This window comes from Panthera leo, chromosome E3 (assembly GCF_018350215.1).
Source record: "Panthera leo isolate Ple1 chromosome E3, P.leo_Ple1_pat1.1, whole genome shotgun sequence".
NCBI lineage: Eukaryota > Metazoa > Chordata > Mammalia > Carnivora > Felidae > Panthera > Panthera leo.
The window spans coordinates 24198930-24214535 of NC_056694.1; the positions used below are offsets into that span (position 1 = coordinate 24198930).

The 15606-nt window shown below is 35.0% G+C and overlaps 1 protein-coding gene across 8 annotated transcripts in view; it reads right to left on the bottom strand.

Annotated features, from left to right (window-relative positions):
* LOC122209881 (phospholipid-transporting ATPase ABCA3-like) overlaps positions 1 to 15606 on the bottom strand; it is a 175864-nt gene that overhangs the window by 49730 nt on the left and 110528 nt on the right. For 7 of the 8 annotated variants that reach the window (XM_042922162.1, XM_042922161.1, XM_042922160.1 and 4 more), the window contains 3 exons: positions 8135 to 8233; positions 7466 to 7634; positions 6198 to 6498 (listed from right to left, as the gene is read on the bottom strand). In XM_042922162.1, the coding sequence (XP_042778096.1) occupies positions 6198 to 6498; positions 7466 to 7634; positions 8135 to 8233 (569 nt within the window). The remainder of the gene's footprint in view (positions 1 to 6197; positions 6499 to 7465; positions 7635 to 8134; positions 8234 to 15606) is intronic. The other variant, XM_042922163.1, reaches the window with a different exon arrangement.

The window sequence follows — 15606 nt, forward strand, 5'->3', positions numbered from 1 at the left end:
ATAATAGAACTAGATCCACATATAAACTAAGTATTAGAGACAGAAAATTTATCAGAGAACTGGAGTCCACAGAAAGAATCAAATATTGATGTTAGAATTGAAAAAACACATCAATTAAAATTAAGAATTCAACATATATAGGGGCACCTGGGTGGCTTAGTTGGTTAAGTGTCTAACTTTGGCTCAGGTCTTGATCTTGTGGTTTGAGTTTGAGCCCTGCGTCAAGCTCTGTGCTAACAGCCCAGAGCCTGGGGTCTGCTTCAGACTCTGTGTCTCCATCTCTATCTGCCCCTTCCCCCCCTCTCAAAAATAAATAAACATTAAAAAGTTAAAAAAAATTCAACATATAACTCATAGCAGGTTGGATACAAATAAAGAGTTGACAGGAAACTGGAAGACAGGTTGATTAGAAAATACCCAGCTAAAAGCACAGTGAGAAAGAGAATGGGAAACAAAAGACAAGACATAAATTACCAATATTAGAAATGACACAGGGGAAATCAATACAGATCCTACAGATGTCAAAAGGGTAATAAAGGAATACTGTGAACAACTTTACACACAAAATTTGACAATTTAGATGAAACAGAATACTTCCTCTAAATGGATAAACTACAACAATTCTCCCAATGTGATACAGGTCATTCGAATAATTGTAATTATTAAGGAAATTTAACTCATAAATTAAAAATTCCTCCCAAAAGAAATCTCTAGGCCTAGATGTTTTCACTGGAAATTTCTACCAAATGTTTAAGGACGAATCAACACTAATTATACACAATGTCTTTCAGAAAATATAGGAGAAGGGAGTATTTTTGAATTCTTTTTATCAAGTTAGTATTGCTCTAATAGAAGACAGTACTAAAAAAAAAAAAGGAAAATTACAAATATTCTTCACAAATGTAATGAAACACCCCTTAACAAAATATTAGCAATAAAATTTAGCATGAAAATAATTGCAACTCTGATCACGTAGGGTCTATTCCAGGGATCCAACGCTGGTTCAACATTTAAAACTCAGTCAATGTTATCCACCATATTTTAGGCTGAAGAAAAATCATTAATAATCATATTGATCTATGCAGAAAAAACATCTGACAAAACTCAGTAATCAGTCATGAAAATACTCTGAAAAAGAAAGTTATAGAGCTGAAGTTCATCACTTTTATATAGAACATCTAGAAAATCTCTATAGCTAAAATTATACTTTTGATGAAAGACTGCCTACTATCCCCCTAAAACCAGGAACAAAGGAAAGAATGCCCACTCTCACCACTCTGATCCAACACTGTGCTAGAGGTTCTACCCAGGGCAGTAAAGCATAAATAGTGAATAAAAGATATGCAGATCATAAAAGAAGAAATAAAACTGCTTTCATTTGCAGGTGACATGATTGTCTATATAGAAAATCCAAAGGAATTCACACACAAAAATTTGAAACTAATGCATGAATTCATCAAGTTTGCAAGATACAAAATAACATACAAAAATCAATTGTTTTCTATACACTAGAATAAACATATAGACACCAAAATTAAAAATACAATACCATTTATATTTGTTAAAGAAATGAAATGTTTAGGTGTAAATTCAACAAAATACATACAGGACATGTATGATGAAAAGTATGCAACACTGATGAAAGAAAAAAGTTCTTCATGGAATTCTAAATAAATCAGTTATGTTCATGGATGGACTATCCAACACAGTAAAGATGTCACTTCTCCCCAAGTTGAGACACAGATTTAATTAAATCTTGTCAAAATTCCAAAATTTTATTTTTGTATTTATAGACAAGCTTATTCTAACATTTAAATGGAGGGGCATCAAGGTGGCTCTGAAGTCAGCTAAGTGTCTGTCTTCAGCTCAGGTCATGATCTCATGGTTCATGAGTTAGAGCCCTGCATTGGGCTCTGTGCTGACAGCTCAGAGCCTGGACCCTGCTTTAGATTCTGTGTCCTCCTCTCTCTCTGCCCCTCCCCTGCTTGCATTTTGTTTCTCTCTCTCTCAAAATGAACAAACATTAAAAAAATTTTAAAAATATTTAAATGGAAACAAAGGAACTAAGAAACTTTAGATAATGAGAAAAAAGTGGGAGGAATCAGCCTACCACATATCAAACGTAATAGTGATGAAGGAAGAAATACACAGGTTAATGGAATAGAAAAGGGAGCCCCAAAATAGGCTCACATGCACCCAAATGATTTTTGATAAATGTGTGAAAAATTAAATGGATATCATAGTTTAACAAATGTTATTGGAGCACTTGGACATCTACAAGTACAAAATTTATCCTTGACCCACATCTCACATGTATTAAGGTCAATGCCAAACGAATCATGACTTTAGATGTAAAGTGTAAAACTAAAAATTTCAGAAAACTATAAACATTTAAGATAAAATTTTCAGGATCTAGGGCTAGGCAATGAGTTTTTAAATTATTTTTTAAACATAATTTGTGGCCAAATTGGCTAACATACAGTGTGTAAAGTGTGCTCTTGGTTTTTGGGGTAGATTCCTGTGGTTCATCGCTTACATACAATACCCAGTACTCATCCCAACAAGTGCCCTCCTCAATAGGCAATGAGTTTTAGACTTGACACCAAATACACAATCCATAAGAAAATGAATATGTGGGACTTCATCCAAATAAAAAACTTTTATCCTGCAGAACCCATTAAGATAATGAAAAGATAATAAACAGTATGAGAGAGAATATATAACGAACTCTCAAAACAACAGTAAAAAACAAAACAAAACACTATCCACTTAGAAAATGAGCAAAACACTTGAACACACATTTCACTGAACATGATACACAGATGTCAATAAGCATAAGAAAGGATGTCAAAGGCAAATTAAAACAGCAATGAGAATCTTAAGTTTTGCCTCCCTCTCTGTTTTTATCTCATTTTTCTTTCCCTTCCCCTATGTTCATCTGTTTTGTTTCTTAATTTCCACATATGAGTGAAATACGATATCTGTCTTTCTCTGATCGACTTGTATTTCACTTAGCATAATACTTCTAGTTCCATCCATGTTGTTTCAAATGGTCTTAAATACAGAGAACAAATAGAGGCTTGCTGGAGGAGAGGTGGGTGGAGGAAGGGGTAAATGGGTGATGGGAATCAGGGAGGGCACTTGTGATGAGCACTGGGTATTGTATGTAAGTGATGAATTACTAAATTCTACTCCTGAAACCAATACTACACTATATGCTAACTAACCTGAAATAAAAAAACATAATGAAATACCACAACACATCTATCAGAATGGCTAAAATAAACATAAAAATAGTGACAACACAAATGCTGGGGAAGATGAGAGGAACTGGATCACTCATTCATTTTTGGTGGGAATGTAAAAAGATACAGCCATCCTGAAAAACAGTTTTGTAGTTTCTTCAAAAAACAAACATGCAACCATCATGTGTCAACAATTAAAATTAAAATCCTAGGCATTTATCCCATAGAACTGAAGATGTAGGTTCACACAAAAATATGTACACAAAGTTTCATAACAGCTTTATTCATAAAAGACAAAAACTGGGGGGGGGGGCGGGGAACGAGGTGTCCTTCAATGGGTGAACGGTTAAACAAACTGTGGTACATCCCCATGATGGAACAGCTCATAGCATATGATGGAATGAACTATGGAGAGACACCACACCAGAGAATTATGCTGAGTGAAATGCCAATCCCAGAAGTTTACATATTATATGATTCCATTTTTATGTCTTGAAATGATTAAGCTATACAAGTGGAGAACAGATTAGTGATTGCCAGGGTAGATAGGGAATGAAGAGAGCAGCAGGAATGATCCTTGTGGTGATGGAATGTTCTGTATCAATGTCAATATCCTGGTGGGGATATTGTATTATAGTTTCGCAAGATGTTACCCTTGGTACACAGAATCTCTCAGTATTATTTTACACAACACTAAAATGACAATTATCTCAAAACAAAAAGTTAAAGTATCAAATTCAATGCTAATGGTTCTTATTCTCCTCCACTTCTAAAGGGAAAACAAAATCTACTTTAGTCCTCTTCAGAGATCTTTCAAACCTATCTTTCTTTCTTTCCTTCTTTCACAGCCTTAACCTCTCTTGCCTGGATTATCACAATTATATCCTAGCTGACTTCATTGACATTGGATCCCTCCCTTTTCGAATCATTCCCTCACATTTCAGTTTGATAAGATTATATTTAATTATATGCTCATTATGTGCCAGGAATTGGGTTAGGTTCTAGAGATATAAAAGAAGTTCTGGCCTCTCCACAATTAGTTTCAGAGGCACATGAAAAATGCGCTATTGTAATTCAGTGAGATAAATTCCATAAAAGAGGCATTCATCTAAATTGTGGAAGAAGAGGAAATGTAAACTGTTGTTTGGGAGGGCAGATGGCATTTTTCAGTTATTATAAGCTCATATCCTTTCTAAAGCACATACTCACTTATTTTGTGGTTCTGCTTAAAAAGTTAGCAGTGATTTCCCCAGTGTTAATGTGTATACTATTTGAATAGAAAGTTAGAGAGGAGAAATTATCTAGAAACAATTTCCTTGTTAGTAAACATTTTCTTATAGTTTGGGGAAAAGAGAGAACAAGTTCTCGCTCTATTTTTACCCTAAAATTTTCAAAAAAGGCATGCAGTTTGGAATAGAGAGAAACCATGTAAAATTAGTAGAGTTCACTTATAAAAGGTTCTGTGTCTAAGCTAATGAGAGTACAAGATAGAAAAGTACATGTAAGGTTCTTGAAAAACAAAGTAGGACTGGCTAAGCCTAAACATTATCTCTCTATGACTTGATAATTTCTAGCTAATGAACTTTAAAATAATAACACTAAATTGAGAATGCTTATCAGTGGGGCTACTGTATTATTCTATTGTATTTTTCAGTCTTATTATCAATATAATAAAGCATATTTAATCATTTTACTTTTTTAATGTAAGCAGTATGTCATAATTTTTTAAAAATAATGATTTTATTCTTTATCCTCTGTCCTTATTGTATGACCTTGGTTAACAAAGGCTTACCTACTATTTGTAGTGGAGGAAGAATAGGGATGATTATTCGTAGTCAGCCAACCTATTACTTGTAGGTTGTAGAATCAGTATCAGTATGATGTTTATAAAGAACAATTAGGGGCGCCTGGGCGGCGCAGTCGGTTAAGCGTCCGACTTCAGCCAGGTCACGATCTCGCGGTCCGTGAGTTCGAGCCCCGCGTCAGGCTCTGGGCTGATGGCTCGGAGCCTGGAGCCTGTTTCTGATTCTGTGTCTCCCTCTCTCTCTGCCCCTCCCCCGTTCATGCTCTGTCTCTCTCTGTCCCAAAAATAAAATAAAAAATTAAAAAAAAAAAAAAAAAAAAAAAAGAACAATTAACATTTCTGAAATGCAGTTTTACAACAGAACCTCAATGACAGAAAAAAAAGAACCATACAAGCTTGCCAAAACTTCAGGCTATTTGCTAACTCAAGAACACTGTTCATCAGATCACAGTTTAAAAAAAAAAGTGCAGTCTCTGGGAGGAAATGATGACTTAAGAGAACAAACAGACTTTATGGTCAGAGAGGTAATGCAGTGCAGTGAGTGGTTAAGTTTGCAGATGTCAGCAGAACAGATTAAAGTCTCTATTTATTACATGCCTGATATGGGGCAAATTACTGGACTTCCTTAAATGCCAGTACCCTTAATTTAACTGATGTTATGAATAAAAATATCTACTATAGGGTGCCTGGGTGTCTCAGCTGGTTAAGCATCTGACTTGAGCTCAGGTCATGATCTCACAGTTCATGGGCTCGAGTCCTGCTTTGGACTCTGTGATGACAGCTCAGAGCCTAGAGCCTGGAGCCTGCTTTGGATTGTCTCCCTCCCTCTCTGGCTCTCCCACAGTCGCACTTTGTCTGTCTTTCAAAAATAAGTAAACTTTAAAAAAACATTAAAAAAATAAATCAGGGTGATTGCTCAGATTAAATAACATGCAGGTAAAGTGCTTAGCTGAGTTCTTGTCAAAACCAAGGGCTCAGTAAATGTAAACCTATTATTGCTAGTATCTTAAAAACAAATGTATTCAGAGGAACTAGCCCATTAAGTCTTTAGTTACACTGTAGCCAAATATACCATTAAGACCTTCTTTGCAAATCATACAACCAGATCTTCATCTAAGAGCAGTCTTTTTTTACTTAAAGAGTCTTACCTTGCACTTCCTTAAGTGTGTGTTTGTCAGACTCTAGCATACTCCTAAGATGTTTTAGGAAAATCAGGGTCAAATTAGAATTCCCAGAAATAGATAAAGGCACTATTGTTTGACCATATTGATTCAAATCCATTTGTCTGGCCTTTTCATCATTATTATGTGAAAAATTTTCAGCCTTTGAGAGAAAAGTAAAGGAACCTAGAAGTGCCAGCATCTGTAGCAAAATCAATTTCCAATTCCTCCAACTGAACAGCACCCTCTTTATGAACATGGCACAGAACTGCTGGTGGTAGAGGGAATACTAAAGAAGGAGGAAAAAAAACACCGTGTTACAATATTCATGGACCCAAACAGATCATTCATGATGACATTCATTAAGATGAATGAACACTCTGGAATTTTATAGAAGACACATAAAATTTACCTACATAAATACTTAGAATCTAAGCATAGTGTGATACTACATGAGAGTTTGATCAGTCTTTTCTTTATAAGGCAGGGGTCAACAAACTATGACCTATTTTTGTAAACCAAATTTTCCTAGAACACAGCTATACCCAATCATTTCTGTATTGTCTATTGTTGCTTTTTTGCTACAAAGACAGAGTGGTGTGATTGCAAGAGAGACCAAGTGGGCAACTTGCCTCAAATATCTATTATCCCTTTCTGCAATACTGTTGTAAGGTATTAAATATGGTGTTTAAGGTCTGGATTTTCATATAACACACTTAAAATCTCAGCAGGATGATTTTCCCCAGACTCCTGACAGTCAAAATACAAACAAACAAACAAACAGGTTCCTTATAGGAGGAAGAGATAATTAGAAGAAGAAGCAAAGAAATGGTGGGCAACTCACTTCCCATGCTGAGGATCGCACTGATTAAGGAAAGATCCCTTATGCAGTATGAATACCCACAGCAAAAACTTAAAACACTGGGCATGCTTGATTACTAAAAACCATGCTCTTTCCGGTTCTCTTTAGCTTCAGTGAACTACCAAATTTCTGGGTTAGTAATTTGAGAGAAAAGAAAAGAATTCTAAGACAGAAAAAAGAACTAAGGAATAGCAATGGTGAGAGTGACCTTTATCTAGACCTCATCACTTCTGCACTGGAAAATTAATTAGTTTGTGGTACAGACTGCTCCCTAACTGGTGGGGTGCAGTGGCTAAGAATGCCACACCATCTTTGTTCAAGTAGTAAAAGAAGATGTACCTCTTGTGTGCCAATCAAATAAATATACATAAGGTTTCTTAGCAAAGGTGCTTACCCCAGTATTAAACATAATAGCAGGACTTTCGTTCATGGTGGAACACTGTGCTCTCTCATTGCTTGACATATCCCTATTCTGGTTCTTAACTGAGACTTCACTCATCACAGAGGGAGGTGGAGTTTGGGTAGCTGGGATATCTACTTGTGAATCTTCCATATTATTGACTCTGCATAAAAATAGAACACAGCATTTAATTTCAATTCTACCCCATGTCTTATTTGAAGAATGTGAGTCACAACATTGAACTCAGAAGCCTCCTTGGTTTGCTTATTGACTTGGCAGGGGGCATTATATGGAGGCAACAGGGTAACTCTGGTAGAGTAGTGGTTCCCAAACGCCAGTCACAGGACTGCTGCGAGACATAGTAAATCTAGGAAAACTAGTGCAAGGTATTGAATGCTTCATTAGGTTGAACTGATTCAAGTTAAAGATTAACATCTTAGTCATATTTTGAGTATATCAAAATATCTGCTCCTATTTTGAAATGATGGCAGTATTTTTTCAGTGTTGCTGTAGAAAAAAATCATGTCAGTTCCCTCCTCCTCGCACCTCTTAAATTTCTAATGTGTGACTCTGAGCCTGGTGAGTTTACAGAAGGGACCAAGATGTGGTCCTCCCCCCACCCCCTGGCCACGGTTTTTATTTTCCCTATGTATCCTTGCTCACCTAAAAAATACTTCTTCCATGGTAGTAACAGAGGCACCAAAGCTAGCAATGCCTAACTCATACCGTCTCTTTTCCAGATCAGTAAACAGAGCTTCAAAGCTAGAATAAGAATTAGAATAAAAGTAAGAAAGGGAAGGGAAATGGGGAAGGGGAGGAGTAAATGTTAGCACCAAATCAGAAGATTTTCCTACGTATATATTTTTATTTTGAACTGATTTCCCCCCAGCAGTGGGGAAAATGTAGCTCATTCTTCACTTCAATACTTATAATAGAACCCACAAACTGCTGCAGCAAATTGTTTCCCATTCTACTTAATTCTTGAAAACATATAATTCTTGTCTTCTAAAACTACAAAAAGACTATATATGCTAATGACTCTAGGGCACATGAGTTAATTTATCACGCACATATCCAGGCCATGGTTCTTATTCAGTAAGTTTAAAAAAAGGGCGGCGCCTGGGTAGTTCAGTCAGTTGATGTCTGACTCTTGGTTTTGGCTGAGGTCATAATTCCAGGGTTGTGGGATTGAGCCTGGCACCAGGCTCCACACTGACAGCACGGAGCCTGCTTGGGATTCTCCCTCTCCCTCTCTCTCTGCCCTTTCCTCACTCATGCACCCTCTCACTGGAAATAAACTTAAAAAAAAAAACAACAAAAAAACATATTCCAATTAGCAGGGAAAAAGTCACTCAAAAATAGGAAATGGAGTAGGTATAGTAAAAATTATATGTAGAGAAGAACATACAGTTTCAGTAATCAAGAAAAGCCATGGAAATTGAGCCAGATGCAATGTAGAGACATCAAGAGTGGGTTTAAAAAATTTTTTTTAAATGTTTATTTTTATTTTTGAGAGAGAGGGAGAGAGAAATGCAGGGGCAGAGAGAGAGGGAGACATAGAATCTGAAGCCAGCTCCAGGCTCTGAGCTGTCAGCGCAGAGCCCAACATGGGGCTCGAACTCACAAACCTCAAGATCATAACCTAGGCCAAAGTCAGAAGCTTAACCAACTGAGCCACCCAGGTGCCCCAGAGACATCAAGAGTTTTAAAGAATAGTTTTCCTGGGAAGATTTTACAGTACTTCATGTTTAAAAGATGATCTTTTCCAAAACCCTCCAGGTCTCAAAACCATGGGATATATTCCCAATGAGGAGCAAGTGAAGTGTTTGCCCCTCTCAGTGTTGGAGGAACTCAAAATTCACTCTTTTGGAAGATAAAAATTTCCTCCATATTTAAACTTAAATTGTTTTCCATTCAATACATCTAGTTTTGCACATTGGTTCTAAACTTACACCCTTAGTTATATAGAACATGTATAATCTACCTATATGACAGCCTTCACATGTTTTAAGTCCATTTCTTCTGGGTGCTTCTTCATTCCTAGTGCTTGACTTTTCAGCTAGGATTCACACATTTTCTTTTTTTCCTTTAATTTTAGTTAAGAAATTAATATGTATGCATCATAAAATATTTAGAGATGAATTATAAAAATATAAACATCATCACAATACCAGGCCCCAAAGACACCAACTGTTAATACACTATAATTTGGCATATTTATTTGTTTTTGTTTGCTTTGACTTTATACAATACATCACAAAATTAAACTTGTATAATGCTTTAAATGCATAAATATAGGACTAACTGGTGACAAATACCCATTAACAGTTTAACGAATAAATTATGGTATGATATGATACAACAACATCTAAGTAAAATGTAGATTTTTCCTCAGTTATCTTAAAAATAGGAAATCCTAAAAGTCCTACCATAAACAGCTGACCAAAGATTCAGGTAAACAAAACAAGATTCAGAACAGTATTACGATAGGATTTCATTTCTGTAAAACTAATTATTATTATTGTATCTATGTCCGTATATGTATGCAATGTACAATATAATGTATTCATGTCAGTATATGCATGTAATGATGCTGAGAAATATACACAGAAATTTTCCCAGTGATTATGGGAGACATTCACTTTCTATTTCATACAGTTCAGAACTAAATAAGCTTTTTGATTCTGTAGCTGAGCAAACTTTAGGCTCCTTAGTGATAATCAGTAAAGAAAAAAGATAATAGGTAAAAAAAATTATTGTATGAGCCAATCATAATGTGAAGAACATATATTTTTCTCATTATATAAATTTTATTATGTATAATATATAAAATAGTATATATTTAAAAAATGTAATTATATACATTCTATATATTATACTTGAGATGAATACACAAAATATAAAAAAGAAATAAAAGTGACCATCTTGAGTATAGCTGTTTTTCTCATATGTCTTGTTATTTATTATATACAATATATAATACATGTTATCTATAATACACATAAATATATATTTAATAAGTATATAGATAAAATTATAAAGATAATATATAGTCTACTTAAGAGGAGGATACAGAAAAATATAAAAACAGAAAAAATGTGACCATCTAGAGTATATTACTGTTGACATTTGATGTATTCTACCCATTATGAAGTTTTTTTCATTACATATGTTTTTAAATAAAGATATTTTTTTACTGAGGTATAACAAAGTATACTACTTATGAACTAATTTTCACATATGTACATACCTGGATAACCACCCAGATAAGATAGAGAACATTTCCAGAACCCCACAGGGGGATTTCCCAAGGCCCTTTCTTAATCAATAACTTCCTTCCCTGTGTCTATGTATGCACACAACCCCCCCCCCCCCAACGCGCGCACACACACACACCTAGGCATTTTATGGTAATTTTATTATTTTTTCTTAAAAAAGATCTTATTTTGGGGGCACTTGAGTGGCTCCATTGGTTAAGCACCTGATTCTTGATAGTGGCTCAGGTCATCATCCTAGGGTTGTGGGGTTGAGCCCTGTATCGGGCTTTGCCTGCTTGGGATTCCCTCCCCTCTCTCTGCTCCTACCCGGCTTGTGCCTGCTTTCTCTCTCTCCTTCTCTAAATAAATATTAAAAAAAGATTTTATTTTTAAGTCATCTCTACACCCAATGTAGTGTTCAAACTTACAACCCTAAGATCAAGAGTCATATGGTCCACTGACTGAGCCAGCCAGGCACTCCTCTTATAGAGGTGATTTTAATTCTAGAATTCCATAACTAAAGATTTTTTTCTTTTCTTGAACTTCATATAAATGGAATCCTACAGCCTATATATTTTTTCCTAATGTTTCCATGTCTGCGAGATTCATTCATATTGTATATACTAATAGTTTTTTTCTTTTTATTGCTATATTCTTCCATTTTCCTGCTGACGGCCATTTCGGAGCTATTATGAATAGTGTCTACAAATATAAACACTCTTCTACGTCTCTTCTCAGGGACAAGTGTTTTTTTAGGTATATATTAGGAATAATTGCTGAGTCGTAGGATAAGCACATATTTAGCTTAGTAAACATAGTAATGTTTACTAAGTTTACATATTAAGCAGTTTTACCATTTTATACTTCTATCAGCAATGAGATCCATTTACCATGTTTATATGCTATAATCTGTCTTTTTAGTTTTAGCCATTCCTGTGGGTGTGTAGTGGTAATGTACTGGTTGGTCTCTATTTTTTGCAGTTTTCTTCATAGTTCTGGGAAGAATTCTTGACACAGTGTTCTCCTTCAGGAGTTCTGTTTTCTGCCACAATTATTTGGTCAGTTTTTTACTAGTCAATCAAGAATTTCATATCATTTTATCCCATTTTCCCTCCTCCAAGTGTTCTCTTTAATTGTTCAAGTGTTCTCTTTAATTTGATTGAGACTATAAAGCAGAGAGTTTCTAAAGTTTTTCATTTTGGGAAATTATTTTCAAAGTAGGCATTTCTTATTATTTCTTAGATTGGTGCTTTTATTTCAAAATGCAGTATCTTTTCTACAGGCATTCTTTCCCTTTTCACCTTTATGAAAGAGATTGATGTTTATCCATCATGTGGAGGAAACATGTGGAGGGAATTCTGTCCAAGACTAAGATGAGTTTTTGCATGATTTAGTGATTTCTTAGTTCTCATTCTATGTTTTGTTGTGTTTGATTGTTTTCTTTGTGAATCAACCATGGGATCATCAATGTCAATTTTTGAAGTTTAAAATTAGAATTGGATTGGCACATCTCCAGTTTTCTAACACCACGGGTGTCGATGGGAGAACATAAAGTTTGGAGATAAATGGCCTTGTGTTTGAATCCAATTGTATCACCATTTCTTTTTGATTTAATCTCTCTTGATTTACTATTAACTTAATCTTATTATTTGGTATAATCTTTCTAAATGTGAGACATCATATCTCTTATAAAATGGTAAAATTAAGTACATTTGATTTTCTTCCCTTATTTGTTGCAAAGTTATTCCATCTGAACTAACATTTATTCCTCTGAAGTCACTTCATAGTGGTGTGCCTCATATGCACTTTATCCTAGCTTGGAGACTTGAAGTTACTTACAGCTGTGAGAAGCACAATGAAAATTTCTCCCTCCTTTTTGTTTGTTCTTATGTTTTAAGTTGAAAGATCATTTACTTTGATCAAAAGATTGAATCAAAACAGGAGTTAAAATTTTTTCTTTCCTTGACACCAGCACTGAAGCTTCTTTTCCTTCTTGATGATATTTTAGACTTTTCTTTTTCTCATTTCCATATCCTAACCTCAAAATCTTATGCCTTTAAGACAAGTTGAAGCCAGACTAGAGGAAGGTTTCAGAACACTTCAAAAGAAGCCTTGCCTGGGGCGCCTGGGTGGCGCAGTCGGTTAAGCGTCCGACTTCAGCCAGGTCACGATCTCATGGTCCGTGAGTTCGAGCCCCGCGTCAGGCTCTGGGCTGATGGCTCAGAGCCTGGAGCCTGTTTCCGATTCTGTGTCTCCCTCTCTCTCTGCCCCTCCCCCGTTCATGCTCTGTCTCTCTCTGTCCCAAAAATAAATAAACGTTGAAAAAAAAATTAAAAAAAAAAAAGAAGCCTTGCCGAAGCATAACAATTATCTGGAGCTTTCATGTGCACATTTAATTTCCCTTCTATTTCTTCCTGGTTAACTTGCTGGACCTTGTCTCAAATACTAGCTCTTCTTCTTCTCTACCAAAATAGATTCTTGTAACCCTCATATACCTTTCCAACTTTTCTGCTTAGGAGCCAGACTTGCTCAAGACACCCTAAATTAACATGAAATGAACTACTTTTTAAATTACCGTTGAATAACAGATTGGGGTAATAAAATTCCTCATGATATTCTGTAACAACTCTATCATTCTTGTTTATTGAATTTTAGCTGTCAGTCTATTTTCTTTATCTTTGGGATCTGTGGTAAAAATTTCATTTTTGAAGCTTCCAAACAATCTTGAGGTTATGTTATGGAAACTTGCTTTTCTATGTATCTTCCAATATTGGCCTGTATCTAAAAATACCAGATCCTTCCTTCTTTCCTACCATGAAATTTACCATGATGTTGTACATTTTCTGTAAAATATCTGACTCTTTTTTCCTTCAACCAACATTTTCTTGATTATCAGAATTAGAAATACAGAGTTAGTTTGTTTTTTATTTCCTCCACTTTTCTAAGACATATTTGTTGGCGACAATCCTCAGAGACCCATCAGGAAATCTGCTTTGAGGTAAATGAAATATTTGTTGCATGACTATACTTGATTACTCTCTTTATTATGTTGTCCTGCTTAATTAAACCTTATATCAGGAATAACACACTTCCTCCTTTTAACTTGTAGGAGTTTCACAAAATTATACTTGTTTCTTTTTTTCCCTATTATCACCTGCTGGTTTCCCTTTATATTTATAGCCTCTTCAAAAAATTTAAAAAAATGTTTATTTATTTTTGAGACAGAAAAAAAGAGTGAGAGCAGGACAGTCTCTAACTCATGAACTTTAAGCCTATAAATATTCCCTGATATGTAGCACTATTATGAGACCCATCTTATGTCTCTGTGCCTTCGGAAGGCTGCATATCACTCCACTGCTACATTCTGAACTTAAGCTTCATTCCAACAAGTCTCAGCACTGTTTTACAGCGAGTTACAACACTGTTGTAAAGTTTCAAGAGTACTTTCCTTACGAGATACATTCAATGAATCAGAATACAAGTATATGCTGTTAACATTCTTTTTCTCTTCCTTATTGTTTATTCAGATTTGTGAATAATTCCGTATTAGAACAATATCTTGCAAACAGTTAGTGCTCAATTATTATTAGCTATGAAAATCTTAGCTGGAATGAAAGATCACTAAGAATTGTAACCATCATTTCTTTTTTTTTCATATTATACTCTGAAAAAATAGACCCATAGGTATTTTTGTCTTAAAATTGTTTTTCCTATTTCATACTAAAACATCTCCCTGTTAGAAAAACACATTCTTCCCTAATTTCATGGCTTTCAGTTTATTCTGTAGTGAGTCCATCATTCTAAATCTGAATTTATTGCCCAGCAATCTATAGTTAGTTGTTCACCTTCTGGATATTCTTTCTTTTTCTGTTCTTGAAGCCCAAATGATTAGTAAGAATATGTGATAAACATCCTTTGCTTCCAAATATGAAGGTATGATAAAATATGGAGAAGATATTATCAATATGAATATGAAGATATGATACAATAAATAAGAATACATTTTATAAATATGAAACAAATACACAGAAAATACCATCTCCTTCAGAATATTTTCATTTCCAGTTTTAGACATTTTTTGAGAATGCCATTTGTGTCCACATGAATAAAGACAGGCAGATAGTGTGGTAAGTTTAAAGAAGTGGTTTACCTTTATGTCTCCTTCAAGAGAGACTGTGCATTTCACATGGATCACAAATGTCACAATGGGCCAAAGCACTCATCTGGCTCCCAACTTTACTGAATGAGTCAACCACCATGCATCTCTGAGGTTACATATCTAGAATTTTATTTCTAATTCTCCATGGTATTTCATTCTCTTATTCCAGAATATGACTAGAATTTTAGTTCCATTCTGGTGCCTGATCACACTATACCATGCTGCTGATTCTCAAGAACTTTCAGGTTTACTAGAAAAGAGGGCATTAAAGTCCTTCATATTCTTCTTGAATATGACAACTGGCTTTACTTTAGGAAATACTACATCAACTACTTACTTGTATATTACAAGAAGATAAAAATATCATACTCTGAAAGTCTCTGATAAGTACGCTTAGTTTCCATTTCCCTTTATTAGGATGGTTGTCTTAGGTACAGTTATTATTCTTTGTGATTCCCTTTGAAGAAAAACTTGCTTAGCTAGTGTAGTCAAACTGCCTATTTACTCGAAGTTCTTGTCATCTTGACTTCAAGAGCCACCACTAAATTTTATCTCATTATATTTATATTTCCATTCACTTCACTCACCAGACAAGTTTTACTCTACCAATACCATCCATTATAACCAATTAAAACCAGGAATCTATAGCCAAAAGCAGAATCCTTCCTTTCAGTGCAAGTGATAGCAATGACTGGAGTTTTGGTTTGTTAAATAAACTC